The sequence below is a fragment of the Nilaparvata lugens genome, chromosome 4 (genome assembly GCF_014356525.2).
Source record: "Nilaparvata lugens isolate BPH chromosome 4, ASM1435652v1, whole genome shotgun sequence".
Classification (NCBI taxonomy): Eukaryota; Metazoa; Arthropoda; class Insecta; order Hemiptera; family Delphacidae; genus Nilaparvata; species Nilaparvata lugens.
The window spans coordinates 45,641,831-45,659,928 of NC_052507.1; the positions used below are offsets into that span (position 1 = coordinate 45,641,831).

Genomic DNA, 18,098 nt, shown 5'->3' on the forward strand with positions numbered 1-18,098 from the left:
ACAAAACTGAAACATGGTCTTGAAGCATATAAAAACTTATTAAACAGATTAATTGATGAAACAAAAACAAACTATTATCGATCAAAAATAGAGGAATGCAGGAGTGATAAACGTAAACGTAAACGTAAACTATGGAATTACATAAATGAAATCATTGATGATACAAAAAAAAACATGATGAACCAGAAATAGATTCAGCTGAATTAAATAGATATTTTTCGCAAGTTGGTAAAAACTTGGCTGCTCAAATTGAACAAAATACCACCACATCAGATTTCCCATATAAGAGAACCAATGAATTAAATGCATCTTTTTTACAGTCCCGTAAATCCACCGGAGGTGATAGAAACTATAAAAACTCTGAAAAATAACTCTTGTCCAGGTCCTGATAATATTAATAATAGAACTCTAAAGCAGATAGCAGATCTAATAGCTGAACCCCTCTCGTACATTGTAAATAAATGTTTTACCGCTGTATTTCCTGATTCATTTAAAATAGCGGCTAGCGGCTAAAGTGCACGTCCAGTGCCAACATACCTGTCATCAAATTTTTGGTTGGGATCGATTTAGTATGTTATTTTGAGCACAAAATCACAAAAATTAAACGGCGCTCAATATTGTTTTTTAAATAAACTAAGTTCAAAGTAGCAGAACTTTACATGCCATTTAACCTATAAGTAGCAACCATAAGTAGCTAAGGTTAGGAAAAGCTGTAGGTTATGAAAAGCTTTAGGTTAGGAAAAGCTTTATGTTAGGAAAGCTTAGGTTAGGAAAAGCTTTGGGTTAGGAAAACTCAGATTAGGAATATCATAATTTGATGATTTCAATAATCAAAATGGCTGCTACTCATAGGTTAAATGCATGTAAAATTGTGCTACTTTGAACTTAGTTTATTTAAAAAACAATAGCGAGCGCCGTTTAATTTTTGTGATTTTTTGCTCAAAATAACATACTAAATCGATCCCAACCAAAAATTTGATTATAGGTATGTTGGCACTGGACGTGCACTTACATCAAAAACCTACATGTTCCAAATTTCGTGAAAATCGTTAGAGCCGTTTCGAGATCCGTTGGACATAAATAACCAGTTATAAAAATATAAATATAAATAACCAAATATAAAAATATTTACAGATATAAAGAAATTGCTCGCTTAATATAATAGGATTATTCATTCATTAGCATTTGAACAAATGCAATTCCTGATCTATTTCCATTTATAGATTGATCATTTATTGACCCAATTACACACAATTAATTAATATGTTTTGAAAAGGAACAACAGGCACAACCAAAGACTGTCTCTCCTCCGAATTTTAATCCATATTATACTGATCGAAAAAGTATAATTGCTAGTTCATAGCATCCTTAGCGGATAATATCAAAGCTGTATGATCAACATTATTTCTCTTTCTTGATGTCAGATTTTGCAGAAAGAAGATGAGGAAAGTAAGGATGAAAAAATGGGCCCATGTGTTGAGTACTTGCTGCAACACAGTCTGTTGGATTTGTTAGCCACATTGGCGGCGTCCGATGATCCACCTGGCATGAAGCAGTATGTGCTTCAGTTTGTGACTCGCACAGTGGTTCAAATCAAAGCTCCAATCTTAGGACATGTGTCTGTTTTTACATCACTTCAGGCAAGTTGTTTCATTCAATTCATTAGTTTTGGTATTTCTTGATAAAATTTGCTGAATAGGAATTGATTTTGTGGCATTTCTCCACAATTGAAAAAACACAGTTTTATTTTTATCAAGTCCACATTTATTAGATTTATACACAGAACTGCTGTTCCTTGTTGAAACCAGCAGCTGAAGATGTGTTGGTTTCAACTCGAAACTGCAGTCCTGTGTTCAAGTCTAATAAATGTGAACGTGGCAAACTTTTTCAAGTTTGGTATTTCATTTTTGAAAGCAGGTGGGCTAATAACTTATCATTTCTTGACCATTTTCCAACGTTCCTATACCATTTGCTTTTTATTTCAATTTGCATGAGTAGGGTATACACAGGCTCTATGTAGCGTCCTTAATGACCGAACGAATTGAAGTCTAAGATTCAAGTCGACGGTTTTGCATTTCTCTTTTTGTATTTACTAGCAGGTAACCCGTGCTCCGCAAGGGTCTATTTTAAAACTTGACCTAGTGGAATCTTGAAGTGTTTGAAATAGGCCTAGAATCATCCTGGGTTAATTAAGAATCTATATGCAAAATTTCAAGTTAATCAGTCCAGTAGCTTAGACGTGATGACGCTTCAAACATGATCTTCCCATCCCGTACGTGTGTAGGTAATAGTAGGTATTGGTATGAGCCAGTTCTTTTCTTTATTATAGTATAGATAAGTTCTTCAACTTGGTGCTAACCTAATAAAGTGACAGAACTCAAATCTTGTTTAGAAACCTTCCTCAACTTGATGCCAACCTGACAAAATTGGACTGGTTATTAATTATTTAGTTTCCAATTTTAACTGTTTCGAAGAGGTAGTCTCTCTAGATTATAGTTCTATATTAACATAAATGGTATGTACATTATAATTAATATCGGGGCAACGAGCTTCGCTCGTTATTTTATTTATTGACTTTTGATAAACCGAACACAATTCTTTAAAATGATTGGAGAAGTACTAACAGGCACAGCCCAAAACTGTTTCTTTCCCGAATTTTGATTTAAATACACTATAAATAGTCCAGAAAGTAGGTTATGTTCTATACTCTTGAATTCAGGTTCAATTTTCTGTTCAAACATTTGAAAACAAAAAATTATAATTAAGATTATATACAAACCAAATTGAATAACAAAATAACACTCACTAATCACTTAAAATTGTCAAATAATGATCAACTTTGAAAATTATAATATACTCTAGCTTAGAAGGATTATCATGTCATGTCAACTAATCAAATTATGTTTATCAAGTCGATTAAATTTTCTAGCTAGATAAAATTTCTCGCTGATTGATTATGATTACACAACTGGAAATAATTCCGTCTCTCTCCCACACAGGCACACGCATCTTCTGTTATCGAGAGACGACGAAATTATCATCTGTTTTCCAAGGATGAGTTATCCTTTTAATGTCGTTCAGCGAGTTTTCCCAAGAATGAGACCTAGTGCAATACAATTTTTATATCATAAACCTACCATGTTCCATATTTCGTGAAAATCGTTAGAACCGTTTTCGAGATCCGTTGAACATAAATAGCCTAACCAGATATAAAAATAACCAGATATAAATATACAGAAATTGCTTGCTTAATATAATAGGATGTTGAATTATACTATGTCCCATGAATGAAATTATATCTAGAAGGAAAATTGAAATTTGGGATTCGAGGTGCACGAAATTGATATTTTTAGAATCTATATGCAAAATTTGGAGATCTAAATCATTCCCGTTTTTCCGGTAGGCAATCCACAAGTTGACTTGTTTTGATGCGAAGAAACGAACAAACAACCCTACTCTCTCTTGATGCTTATATTTATGCAAGTTCATATTTTTTATGTTCCGCATTTACGGTGAAACGAGGCAATAGATTTCCATGAAATCTGTCAGACAGGTATGTTCTTATTTGAATTTCGCGTCAACGTATATACTAGTAGCTCTGTGAACAGTAGACCTTATGCAGTTTTCTCATTCACAAGTATCTGGTGTCGCCTGTTCACCGGCTTCTCCAGACATCTGTGTAATGCATGCAATGAATAATCTAGTGGTCAGCTGATAGATTATGAATAATTCTATAGTATGATTAATCCTATCTTCAGAGTAGATGATATACAGAGTGAAACAGAATAACGGGAAATTTTTAAAACGCCATAAAACATTACTGGGAAGTGCAAAAATGATTCTATTCAAACTAATTTAAAGTTCAAGACTTTCCATTTGAGAATTATTAATAACATCTATCACTTTTTGACAATTACTTCTTTAAGATGGCTTCCTCCTGCACGAATACACTCTTGAAATATGTGTTGAGATTCCTGAACGATTGCTGCAACATTTCAGCTGGGATATTCTTAATTTCATTTTGAATCGTCTGTTATGATTCAACCAAGTGGATTTCGCTCACAATTTCATCAATAATTTTGAATTAATTGGAAATTAAAACAGAGTCAAAATGAAATCCACAATATCCCAGATGAGATGTTGCAGTGATCAATGAGGAATCGTCAACACAGATTTCAAGAGTGTATCCGTTCAGGAAGAAGCCATCTTAAAGAAGTAATTGTCAAAAAGTGGTAGATGTCATTAATAATTATCAAATGGCAAGTCTTGAACTTTACATTAGTTCGAATAAAATCATTTTTGCCCTTCCCACTAATGTTTTATGGAGTTTTTTAAAGTTCTCGTTATTCTGTGTCACTCCGTATATAGTGATATCAGAGTATGAAGGAGATTTCCTTTTCCTTTCATATTATCCTTAAAATGCAAAATTTCATAAAACCTTGTGTATACATCGACGCGCAATTCAAAAAGGAATATTCCTGCCAAATCTCATAGAATTCTTTCAACGCGTTTGACCGTAAATGCGTTACATACATACATACAGACAAACGAGAGAAAATCAGAGTTAAAACGACCTCATAGCGTTCGGTCAATAAGGTTTTTTTTTGAAAATTTGCATTTTAAGGATAATACAAAAGGAAAAGGAGCCTCCTTCGAACGCTAATATTACTGTGAAAATCAGACTGTAGAATTATTCATCATAAATCAGTTGTCGAGTGGACTATTAATTGCATGCAATGACGCATGCAATAATAACTGAAAGTAAGATAGTTTTTTCTCTCGATCTTTGTTTGCTCTCAACTCGGGCTGACCTGTTGCCAGCATGTCTTGAAGGAGATTAGCTTTTGATGTTAGCATTTTTGATACACCAATCCCAACATACATTAGCCGTTTTCACACCGATATCGCGCCGATACGACATACATACAGGATTTACTCTGATGGGCAGTATGAGAGGAGGCTGTGGTTTATTACTGCGCGAAGTATACTGTTCACAGAACTTGAAATTTTAAATTTATTTGCCAAAAAATTCATACATTACAAAAATTTGATATAGACAAGTCTAACAAAAACACAATTTCTTAAACTAAGAAATAACATAAAATAGAACTTGACCAATCATGAAAACTTGAGATAAAAGTAGAATTTTTCAGGCGCCACCAGCAGAAGAGAAAAACATCTTGCCCGCTGGTGGGAGTATTTGTATAAATAAATAAATAAAAACAATAACTTGAAAGAAAGTATCAAACTAGAAAGAATAAACGAGTAAATATAAAGATAGCTTAAAAACGATGAAAAACAAAATTGAATGAGAAAAAAACACAAATCGAATTGACATTACCACCATTCCGATCCCAGTGAAAAAAACCTCTCCTTAATCCAAGTATCAATCATTCTATCTCAGACTTTCAATTCAAAATCAAATGGTAAAATATTTATAAATCTAGTGCTCATATACATGATCTGTCTTCTTATAAAGCTCAACCTAGAATCAAGAATAATATATTTCAAAGATGTGTCAGGTCTTAAGTTATAAAACGGTTTATCAGTTCTGATAAATGTTTCTCTGTTTTTAACAATATGTTTAAGAAGTCTTTTGAAATAAAGTTGCCTTATTGTCATTACATTAAATTCAACAAAGAGGGATTGACTGGGATATAACCTAGGTTTTTTTTTAAATTGTCTTAATTATGTACTTTTGAATTAAAAATAAATTAAGAAGGTGAGTGTCATAGGCTCCACCCCATACAACTAAACCATATTGAATTAAATACTGTACAAAAGCATAGTATATCATCCTAAGACATTCCAAGTTAAAAATGTTGTTAATTTTGTAAAATTTATAGTTTGCATATTTTAGTTTATTGCAAAGGAAAGTTATGTGTGGACTCCACCTCAAATATTCGTCTATTATTACACCCTGATATTTAATTTCATTAACTTTTTCAATAGATGGGCAGTCACAGGTAAGAGTGTCTGTACAGTTCAAATGGAGCTTCATACTAAATTCTGCATTAGGTTGGTCACCTGCATTTGCAGCAAAATTTATGAATTTGGTTTTAGATATATATTAAGACTAAGGGTATTTGAGTCCAACCATTTTTTGACTATATTCAAAAAACAACTAAATATCCTCAGCAACTTTAAAAACATCCGTCCAACTCTCATGCGAAAAAATGATGGCTGTATCATCAGCAAATAAAACTATTTTACCATTATTGAGACTGAGTTTAAGGAGATCATTTACATACAAAAGAAAAAAAAGCGGGGATAAAACTGTTCCTTGAGGCAATCCAAAAGGGGGTAACCGCACAGTACTCTCACATGAATTTAAATTGTTCAATGAAAGAGTTTGCGACCTATCACACAAATAGCACTACTAGTAATAAACCTCTTATTGACATTTGTTATGTAAAAAATACTTTTCTATCATTCATTTATTGAATATAATTATTATATGAATAAAACGATTCCTTCTTAATTCATAATCTCCAAACCACCTTTCTCGTTGTATTGCGTCTAAATTTTTAATATTTTTGTTCTAAAATAGTTTTTTTTAAAGATACCGTAATTCCTTTTAATAGAATTCGATGTGATAGTCGAAGATAAGGTCAGCTTCAAACTTCTCAACTATTTTATCGCTATTTGTGGCAACATTCGAATATGTTTTAAAAGATCTGTAAACTTCATCGAATATTTAACTGTCTACGTGAGAAATAGTTTATTTTTTCAAACAGACATTTGCAGAACTTGTCTGAATTTGAAGATATTTCATTATTTTTCACTATCTGATTTACCTGATAATAATTTTTTTTCAATAAAAATATTTTTGGTACTTTCTTTTTTATTTAAATAAAAGATAATATAATTAGTTTATTTTATAGAAATTGGTGAGCATATGTGATGGAGCCAAGCATTCACCTTGTGAAAATGATGAGGTCCAGTTCTTATTTTCACTTAGTGCTCTTTTAAGGAAGCATCCGCAGCTAATACCAATGTTGGATACTCAGGTTGGTGTGATTGTTCAATAAAAAAAACTATTTCCAGTTTTTGAAAAAGATTATCTTCAACTTATTGCCATTTAAAAGCAAAAAACTAATTTTCCTAACATTTCCTTTTACCTTGTGAAAATTCACTTTCATATAACGATGTGAGTTGAATCTTGCCGGCAAGTTGATCGATACTCGGTCGTAATCAGCTGACCGTTGCCGTGACTCGTACTCGGTCAAGTCGATACTCTGTATATTAAGGTGCGTACAGATATACGCGCCGCGCAATGTTAGTAGACAGAAGGTTGATCACTCACAGGTGTAAGATTCGAAATGGTGGGGGGAACGCCAACGTGTAGTAAAAAAGTGATAAGAGTAACCACACTGAGCATACAGTTTATTCACTGTATCTTCAAATACATCGTCGTTTAAACCCCTCAAGATTGACCTAGAACATAAAAATTCTCCATACTTATAGCGAATGAATCACCGATTCTAATGATGTTGTTAAATATTTCAAGTTCATTCAACTTGTATGAATAAAATTAAGTTGAAAGTCTTTCAAGAGTCTAAAAACGTGACACGAAAAAGTTAATAGGCTGGAAAAGCGTTAGTAGACAACGTTATACTATTATAATTTCAGATTAACCCATAAAAGATCTTGATAAACCAATGCATTGCAATAAACCAATAAACCGATCCCGATAAATCCAATGAATTTCATTCATATAAATGCACTGAACACATGCTGGTATCGAGCACATATTCTACGAGAATCAAAATATCTCATCCCCGAAATTCACAAGCTGATGTATAGCCAAACTACAAAATATAAACACGACCTAGAAGATAAAGAAACCTCAAGGGTTTGAAAGGGAAGGTTAGTAGGTGGGGGTTTTTGCTTTAATATGGCAAAATGCTTGTATTATTTAAATGTTTTGATAATTATTGTAAAGCAGAAACAGAAAGCTTGCATGTCAGAAAATGTTTGTGTTATATAATTTGACTATACGTCACCATATGATTTTCAAGAATGCGATATTCTGCCTACTCTGTACTACAGCCTACGTCACGGCTGCAGTTCCCCCACTCCAATTGCATTTCAACTAAAATACTATAGATGAGTGACCAACCTTCTGTCTACTAACTGCGCGCCGCGAACATGAGCAATTCACTTTTAATCAGCTGACTATATCTGTATTTTTACAGAAACGGTAAGATACAGATATAAAAAGCTTGGCATCAGCTGATTAAAAGTGAATTGCTCATGTTCGCGGCGCGTAAATCTGAACGCCCCTTTAGGTTTTGATGATGTACTCACAAAAATTATAATTTTTGCTGAATATCTCCCAAACTCAAACCATAAATACGCAATCATAGAACATAATTTAGGTCAATATTAGTTTTTGGACATGATAGTAAGAAATTGGATAAAAAGGAAGAATTCCAGATTTATTCGCTTTCAAAACTGAATGAACATTAGCAATATTGAAAGTCATAACCCAATATTTGAAAGAATTCTAAAACTAAAAAATCTGAAATTAATAAACCAGCTGTTAAAATTGTTTTATACTTATCATACAGGGTGGGCGAAAAGTCCGAGAACGGCTTACAGTCCGGCTTCTTATGGCTCAAAAACAGGGATTCGTGGGCACTTCGTGAAGATGGAAACAGACCCAAATATTCTGATTCTAGGGTACCTCAGGATATCCGAACTTGATGCGCATTTGGGGGTCGCGACTGGGCCGCGCAATGGCCGATTCAAAATGGCGGATCCAGCATTAATTAAAACGGTCATAGAATGGTTACCATTCATGACAGAGACCTCTAGTAAACGTGAATCGAATCACAATGAACTATTCAACTATGCTGCCAAATTTGTTGTTACAAATTTCCACCTAAAACATGATTTTTTTCTGAATAACTACTTTCAATGACAATTTTTTTATATAAAGTGCCAAGCAAAACTTCTTTGAAATAGAATTTATGATTTATTTCCGTTTGTTTCAAGCTTTTATCACCTTTTGTTCTGGAGTTATGATTTTTTTATGATGTCATTCTAGCCGCTGAGACAATTAACCATCATTAAAACTGAACTATAAAATCGTTTTTCTCACGACTACTTAATGATAAAGACTTGAAAATGGTCTCAATCTCTTTGTTACAACCAGCCGAATAAGAATATTGATGAGAAAACAATGAATATATTTTTCATAATTGATAAATTCAAGATGGCGGTCATAACTGATAAATTCTTTTATATCGATTTATATTCAGTTATAGTGAGAGATATCGGATTGTTTCTACCACCAAAGTGTTCATAAATACCCGAAATATAATGTTCTAGATATTTATCTCATTTTAATTACTCTTTCCATGATTAATTTAGTTCCAAAAACTTGGAACATGCAATCTTCGGGGACGAAATTTTACTTTCCACTCTGTAAATGTATTCACAGTGAACATAAAAGTTGGAAATTTGTAATAACAAACTTGGCAGAATAGTTGAATAGTTCATTGTGATTCGATTCGCGTTTACTAGATGTCTCTATCATGGATGGTAACCATTCTATGACTGTTTTAATTGATGCTGGATCCGCCATTTTGAATCGGCCATTACGCGGCCCAGTCGCGACCCCCAAATGCGCATCAAGTGGTTCGGATATCCTGAGGTACCCTAGAATCAGAATATTTGGGTCTGTTTCCATCTTCACGAACAGGGCCGCCCCGAGGTTAATTGGCGCCCGGGGCGAAATTTTAATATGCGCCCCCCACAATTATACCGCGGTAAGGTAGTATTTAAAAGTAAAGCCACATCGCTCTTCCAGGATGAGAACATCCATTATGGGCTGCATCCTTTCCTTGATAATCATGCTATAGATTTTGTAAGCAGTGTTTAGCAAGCTGATTCCTCTACAGTTGTCACAGGAACTTCCTAGTCCAGTCAATATAATCATAAAAAGGAGGTGTGCTTGCAATTTATATTGTAGTTCTGATTTCTAAATATATTATTTGGATACATTAGAGTAGTCCAGAACCAATCTCTTCATGCAAAATTTCTTTGTGCTAGGTACAGAGTGGCCCGAAAACCTCGTATTTTCAGTTCATTTCCCAGTTTTTAGCTATTTCTACCAACTCCAGTAATCGGACGGAAACATTTGCTGTAGCCTTTGTTCTAGATTATAAAATTCTGAATAAAATGAGATTATTCGGAACTCTCTATCTTCAATAAGTACTGAGTTATGATTTTCAAAAAATGAGTAAAATTTAAAGAAGAAATCAATTCTGACGAATTTTAGTTTTTGATCAACAATATCTTTCGATTGTTAAGGTACCATTTAGTTAGATGTATAATTCAAAATCCATCTGGGCATATTTTTGTGCTATACAATCTATGATCAGGTAGAGCGCTCTATCTCATATAGATTTCCAGGTACAACTGACAACAATGCTCCTTGTATTGTGAAAAAACATCTAATTACCAGCTTCAACCATCATCACCTCACATTGATATTTCGCACAATGACATAAGCTCATGCGATTATGCTCTATGAGAATCACCCGTTAGATGCACTCCATTTCAGTATTTCCTAGTGGAGAGGCGCGCATAAGGACACCTCAAGGATCAAAATTTCAAACACATAACTCTTGACACAATGCTCAGATCTCATCGTACCACACTTCATTCTTCTCGGCTCGTCAAGGCGGTCCAAAATCATGCATCATGAGTCAAATTCGGTCGAAAAGTAGAAAATTTATTGTTGAGTGTACTTAGCCCATATTCCAATACACAAAAAATGGCCAATTTCCAGTAGTTGGTGATGATGGTTGAAGCTGAAAATTAGGTGACATTGTTATTCATTAAAGTACTAACAAAATAAATGCTAATCCATCTCATTAATGAAGCAAGGGTGTAATATTAACAGAATAAAGACATTCAATTTGTTGAATAAATTCAAGCAAGTTGTGAAAATATTTGATAGTTGATAATACAGGTAAAGTGTCACCAATATATTTCACAATCCATATTTGGGGGGCTCCACTCAGTATGATGTCTTTTGGAGTGTAGGCCTATGTGTGTCACTAAATGCACTTTTAAATCTATAAATATAACTGACTTTTAATCTAAATTAAACCTATATACTCAAATTCGAACAACTATGGTACATCACTCCAAATCTAACTAATCTAACCAACTAAATGAAGCGACCAATGACGACTTGCTGGTTGCAGGGGCAGTGGGCGCGCATAGACTCACTCAATGACTAGAAAAATATACGCCTATATGTTATGCGTAGAGTGACTGTATTTACCAAAAGTTTAATCAGTGAACGTCAAGTTTTTATTGTTTATGCTATACAATTCACACTTCACATATAAGTAATGAGGTATACACAGAAATGGATTGATAAGAAAATGGTTCAAGACTTTTAAAGTGAAGGTGAAATAAAGGTACCAGGTACTTGAGCCGATAATGTCGTGGCGGTAATCATTATACGACCGCGGCGCCCCCCTAGCCGAGGCGCCCGGGGCGACCGCCCCGGTCGCCCTGCCCTTTGGGCGGCCCTGTTCACGAAGTGCCCACGAAATCCCCTAAGTAACCGGACTGTTAATATCTCATACATAAATATAATTTGATGGTGGGTGTGATTGGGGATCCTATTCAAATTGAAAATACTACTTTACTATGACTTTCAAAATCTGGAAAAAAATGGATGACGAAAACCGCACGTCGATTTCTCAAACCGTTTGGAAGATATTCACATTATTAGACAATACCACTTATGTATTTCATTTTTGATTTTCATGGTATTGATTACTAATGTGAATATCTTCCAACTATTTGAGGTATCAATGTGCGGTTTTGGCCATTCTTTTTGTCTTGAAATTCCGTATCATGTAATCATGTATCGCATGACCACCTTCCTATTAAAAAAAAAAAAAAAAAAAAAAAAACAGTTGCATTCAAAATGGCGGATCCAAGCTGGCGGACCAGATTTTTAAAGTCATAGTAAAGTAGTATTTTCAATTCGAGTAGGAACCCCAATGACACCTACCGTGCAATCACATTTTTCATTAGATACTAAGCCGTTCTCTTACTTTTTGTTTTGAATAGTATTGGTTAATAATGTGAATATATTCGGAACGGTTTGAGATATCGATAAGCGGTTTTCGTCATCCATTTTTTCTTGAAATTCCGTATCGAAATCATGTATCCCATGACCACCTTCCCATTTAAAAAAATAAAGTTGCATTCAAAATTGCGGATCCAATATGGCGGACAAGATTTTTAAAGTCAAAGTAAAGTTGTATTTTCAATTTGAGTAGGATCCCCCAATCCTACTCAAATTGAGTAGGTGAAAAGTGGCGTCTTCCCACTTAAAAAATGGCTCCTTCCCATTTAAAAAAATAAAGTTGCATTCAAAATTGCGGATCCAAGATTGAGGACCAGATTTTTAAAGTCATAGTAAAGTAATATTTTCAATTTGAGTAGGCTCCCCAATCACACCCACCGTCAAATTATCTTTGTGTATGAAATATTAAGCCATTCTCGGACTTTTCATCCACTCTGTATGTCTCATATACCATATAAATTTTAACCCAAAATTTGAAATTAGAAAATGAGTCAGTTGCTATAGTAAACCGCACGAAAATAGTCTGATGGAAATTGGAATGGCTGAGACCCTCCTCACCCCCTCCCTCCGCACTCGCATTAGACGTCAAATCCTCAGGAGGTGTATTTCAAAAGTATTAATTCTCCTTTTTAATCAGCTATGTACACCGTTGATCAACTCTTATTGACAACGTTTCATTTATCTGTTCCAATTTCCATCAGAATATTTTTTTGCGGTTGTCTAGCTACTACTCGCACAGATTAGAGTATTACAGTACTTTGTGTACTATATTATAAAGCATGTACTTTGTCCATTGAGGTATAACTTATGGACCTTTTCCGTTATGCGCCAAGAAATGTACTCCGTCCAAGAAATGTACTTTGGTGTAGTTCTAGTAGTTCTAATTTTCGCTACTAGGCTGCGTTACTATCGCACTTCCATCGTTTAGCGGGTAATGAGAATTCAATTTGAAATATGTAAAATGTATAAAAATTGGAAGAAAACTTGAAAGTTGTTTTATCAGGGGTGATTTCTACTACGGTACCATTGATACGAGTACGAGTCTCAAGTTGAATTTCAAAGTTTTCTATTCATAAAATCCCGAAATTCATTAAATCCAGACATTGCTATCCATTAAAGTACTAACAACATGAATGCTAATCCATCTCATTAATGAAGCAAGCGTGTAATATTAACAAAATAAAGACATTCAATTTGTTGAAAAAATTCATGCAAGTTGTGAAAAAAATAAAATAAAATTTTTATTTCCCCCACAAAAATAAACTTCAACATCAATTACACAAAATATTAGATAAATTACAATATTACATACAATAGTTAGTTACAAAAAATTCTTGTAATGTGTCCTCTACTTCTTAAGTTTTTTCTGTGTGGAAATTGACCTACTCCACTATGGCGTACCATGTTCTAGAGTAGGTTTTGTTAGTTTTTTTGTGCGTATTATTAATTAGTTAGAGTTTAGTAAGTCATTAGGTGGTTAGTTGTTGTTTGAAATAATGTTTCCTATGATGTGTTTAAAGTTTGCAGGAGTAGATTATATAATTTTGGTGCTAAATGATTGAAATGTCTCTGGTATAGTGCCTTCCTTGCAACACTGGTGATGAGAAGATTCCTGTATCTGGTGTTGTGGTTGTGGTTTCTGGTTTGAAATGTTGTTGGGTTCTTGTGTAATCTGCATAGTATCTCCTTGGAGTAAAACTGTCTTGGATCCATCACGTCAAACTCATTGAATAGCTGGTCTGATGAATAGCGTGGAGGCTTCTGGTTGATGATCCTCATGATCAGCTTCTGTACCCTGAGGAGCGGTTCGATGTGCTAGAAGCTTGCACCTCCCCATCCCACAATACCATACAGCATTAGGTACTGTACTAGAGAGAAGTAGATAACTCTTAGACATCCCTTGTCGACCAGTGTCCTCAGAATCCTGAATCTGTAGATGGTCTTCCCAGCGAGATGATGATCCCAGCGCAGAAAAGAGTCCATAGTAACTCCCAGGTATTTTCTGTGACTGTTTCCTGTGAACTGTGTATGAAGTGTTATTCCGTTGATTCTTGATTACTATCTTATCTCCTGTTGGCTGTCCATGTTGAGTCGCCGAAAAGGTCAGAAAGAAGGTTTTCTCATGGTTCAATGTTAGCAGATTTTCACTGAGCCAGCGAGACACCCTCTGAAGTCCAGTCTCGGCTTCTCTCCAGGTCATCTCCCAGGTCGGTTCAGAGAACAGTAGAACAGTATCATCTGCAAAGGTGGTGATTGATCCATTAATTTCCATGTTGCATAATGGATTTATGTAGAGAAGAAAAAGAATTGGTCCTAGTACTGTTCCTTGTGGCACTCCAAACTTTACAGTCAGCTTGTTGCTTATACATCCATTGACTCTGACACATTGTGTTCGGTTTGATAGGTAGCTCTTGAAAAGATTCCATGCGACTCCTCTTATTCCACAGTTATCAAGCCTTGAAAGAAGAATGTCATGTGACACGGTATCAAAAGCCTTCTTTAAATCTAAGAATACTGCTAATGGTTTCTCTTCAGTGTTTATTTTATCGGAAATCTGAGTGGTCACATAGTGGATAGCATCATTTGTACTGCAACTAGATCTATAACCATATTGGTTTGGCGATAGAAGATTTTTTTTTCAAGAAAGCTGATCAGTCTTGTTTTGATACACTTTTCATAAAATTTGCCATATCTTTATCATCATCTCCCAATTTCAATTCTCTCCCTTCCAAGTGGATTTGTGTTCTTGGCCGTTGCACTTCAGTTATTTCTCTTCTTACTTCCCATGTTTGCTTAGAGTTGCTGGAAGTTTCAAATCGCCTTGAAAAGTATTGTTTCTTCGCATTTTCTATTACAGTTGTTAGTAGATTTCTGTACATTCTATAATACACTCTAAGCTGTAGATTCGCTGTATTATAATTGCTTTGTCTGTGTAATTTATCTCTCTTCCTTATTTATGTAATTAATTCATTTGTAATCCAAGGCTCAATTTTTATTTTTGTGTGCGATACTCTTTTAATAACTTTACATTCTTCTGTGTATTTCTTCAGTATTTCTATCATTCTCTTCAAAGCACTATCAGCGCATTCCTGCAGGTACACGGAATTCCAGATCTCATTCGTTAGTGCTAATGAAAGTTTATTATAATCAATACTTTCATATTAGGGTTTTCTTCTGTTGTGATTGTGTTCCACCGCATCATATTTAATTCCCAGAATAGTTATAAAATGATCTGTGATAGAATTTGGGAAAACTATTGGTATTATATCTTTTTTAAAGTTTATCAGAATATGATCTATACATGAAGCGCTATTATTTCCAATACGAGTTGCCTGCTTTATACAATGTAGGAATCCATATTCACTGAGTAGATTATCATAGTCTTCCAGTTGCCTGTGCTGATTTGGTTCTTTTGTGTTGATGTTCAAATCTCCTAGAACGATGTAAATAATACAGGTAAAGTGTCACTTACCAATATATTTCACAATCCATATTTTGCGGGCTCCACTCAGTATGATGTCTTTTGGTGTGTAGGCCTATGTCCGTCACTAAATGCACTTTTAAACCTATGAATATAATTACAATAGGCGTAGACTAACTTACCCATAGATTAACCCATTTTTTGCCCACATTTTTTACACTAGAGAATGTCATAAAAGTATACGAAACTAGTTGTTTTATAGAATAATAACAAGGGTACTTGAGTGAGTTCCATGTTATGATGAAAGTATTGATTAACATTGGTGTTGCAATCCTTGTCTATCATTCGAAAAAACACATAGCGCTATCCCTTTTTACATTTTCAACGTTGCCAGATCGTTTTCAACAATATAGACATGTATGCCGGTATCAGCAATCCTCTATAGAAGGCAGTGGCAAGGCAGAGAATCGGCAACGCTATTCTCCTATTTTTTCCACTGTCATTCTCATTTTAGAAATTTCAAAAATCGAATTTCTCATCTATAGTCGTATCATTACAGCCTTTAGTTGGTTAGATTAGTTAGATTTGGAGTGATGTACCATAGTTGTTCGAATTTGAGTATATAGGTTTAATTTAGATTAAAAGTCAGTTTTATTTATAGATTTAAAAGTGCATTTAGTGACACACATAGGCCTACAATCCAAAAGACATCATACTGAGTGGAGACCGCAAAATATGGATTGTGAAATATATTGGTGACACTTTACCTGTATTATCAACTATCAAATATTTTCACAACTCGCTTGAATTTATTCAACAAATTGAATGTCTTTATTCTGTTAATATTACACCCTTGCTTCATTAATGAGATGGATTAGCATTTATGTTGTTAGTACTTTAATGAATAACAATGTCGGGATTTTACGAATAGAAAACTTTGAAATTCAACTTGTGACTCGTAGTCGTATCAATGGTACCGTAGTAGAAATCACCTCTGATAAACAACTTTCAAGTTTTCTTCCAATTTTTATACATTTTACAGATTTCAAATTGAATTCTCATTACCCGCTAAACGATGGAAGTGCGATAGTAACGCAGCCTAGTAGCGAAAATTAGAACTACTAGAACTACACCAAAGTAGAAATTGGACGGAGTACATTTCTTGGCACATAACGGAAAAGATCCTATTCTTTTCTAAATTTGTTTGTGTTTTGTTTTCAGGTTCCTCGAACGCCAACCCTGGACAGACGCAGTAGCGTGGACAGTGAGGCCAGTAGTCACTATTCAGTGAGCTCTGCGTTTCTGAGCAATCCACTGTTGGCCAATGGCAGTGAAGCTGAGCCTGCTGAGTGCTACACTCCTCCGCTCAACAACCCCCTCTTCCGTCCCTACATTCCAAGTCCCCGTTCTAGGACGCCAAAGCTGTTGCCGGCTGCCACCAGTGCCACCAGTGGCTCAGTCGATGAAGGCTGTGATATTTATGAAAATAGTAGTGATATTGGTCTTGCTTCCGAGACCGATGATGATCCAGTATTTTGCAATGAGTTCATGATATTGGACTCGCTTCTTAGTTACCTGGACTCTGCAGTAAGTATACTCACTGACTCCTATATTCTGGTACATATTCTCATCAAGTTTTCGACCTTAGACTCTAGTCGAGAGCATGTGTTTCCAAATGGTGACACTCAGACCAGTCGATTCTAGTTTCCGCGACGTCACCATTTGAAAACACATGCTCTCGACTAGATTCGAGTCTCATCTCGACCTGAGTCGCGTAAGTGTGAGTTGAGCCTTAGTGTATTCATGAAATTGGTTTGATTTTTGTTGATATTTGTATTGAAACTGTGTTTGAGTAGATACGATTTTTATTTTGTAAATTGCATTTAAAAAAAAAATAAAATGTCTGTATCTTGTTGAAAATTCATCTCGACCATTCCAGACCCTAGGACTCATTCCATTGCCAGTCGACATTAGTGACGGCTTAGACATTTGTGTTACTAGCCAGTTCTAATTTTGGCTATAATGAGATTCTATCATCTCTAGTGATGTAAAATACCCGGTTATTTAAAACTAAATACCCAGGCTATTTACCCGGGTAAATACCCGAAATTCAAAAATACCCGGGTAAATTGGGTACCATTATACCCGGGTAAATTTATGGAATCATGGATTTTTATACCCCTGAATACATTATAATTGTCATTGTATGATATTGTGATTGTATGTATGGCATTGTCTTAGCTATAATGCAATTTTTTCAATTGATTATTATTTTTCAAATATTACTCAAAATTGAAAATAAACAGGATTTTTTATTTTAAGAAGAAACTGGGTAAATAAGAGTAAGCTAATTCTTTATAAGTTTTATACATGTATTTCTACCTAAAACTGGTACTCAATAATAATTATTGAAAGAATTTTAAAATAAAATAACAGTATTTATCTATCACAGTAGTTATCTATTACATTTTATTTACATTAATTATTAACGTATAGTATTGCGTTAGAACTCGTAGAGAACGGACGTATAGTGGAGTAGTAATAGTGTAGTGT

The 18,098-nt window shown here is 34.5% G+C and overlaps 1 protein-coding gene across 2 annotated transcripts in view; it reads left to right on the forward strand.

Moving 5' to 3' along the window:
• Positions 1-18,098, forward strand: part of LOC111050886 (protein FAM160B1) — a 76,952-nt gene that overhangs the window by 11,092 nt on the left and 47,762 nt on the right. The window contains exons 3-5 of one of the 2 annotated variants that reach the window (XM_039427536.1): positions 1,425-1,640; positions 6,885-7,010; positions 16,767-17,132. In XM_039427536.1, the coding sequence (XP_039283470.1) occupies positions 1,425-1,640; positions 6,885-7,010; positions 16,767-17,132 (708 nt within the window). The remainder of the gene's footprint in view (positions 1-1,424; positions 1,641-6,884; positions 7,011-16,766; positions 17,133-18,098) is intronic. The other variant, XM_039427537.1, reaches the window with a different exon arrangement.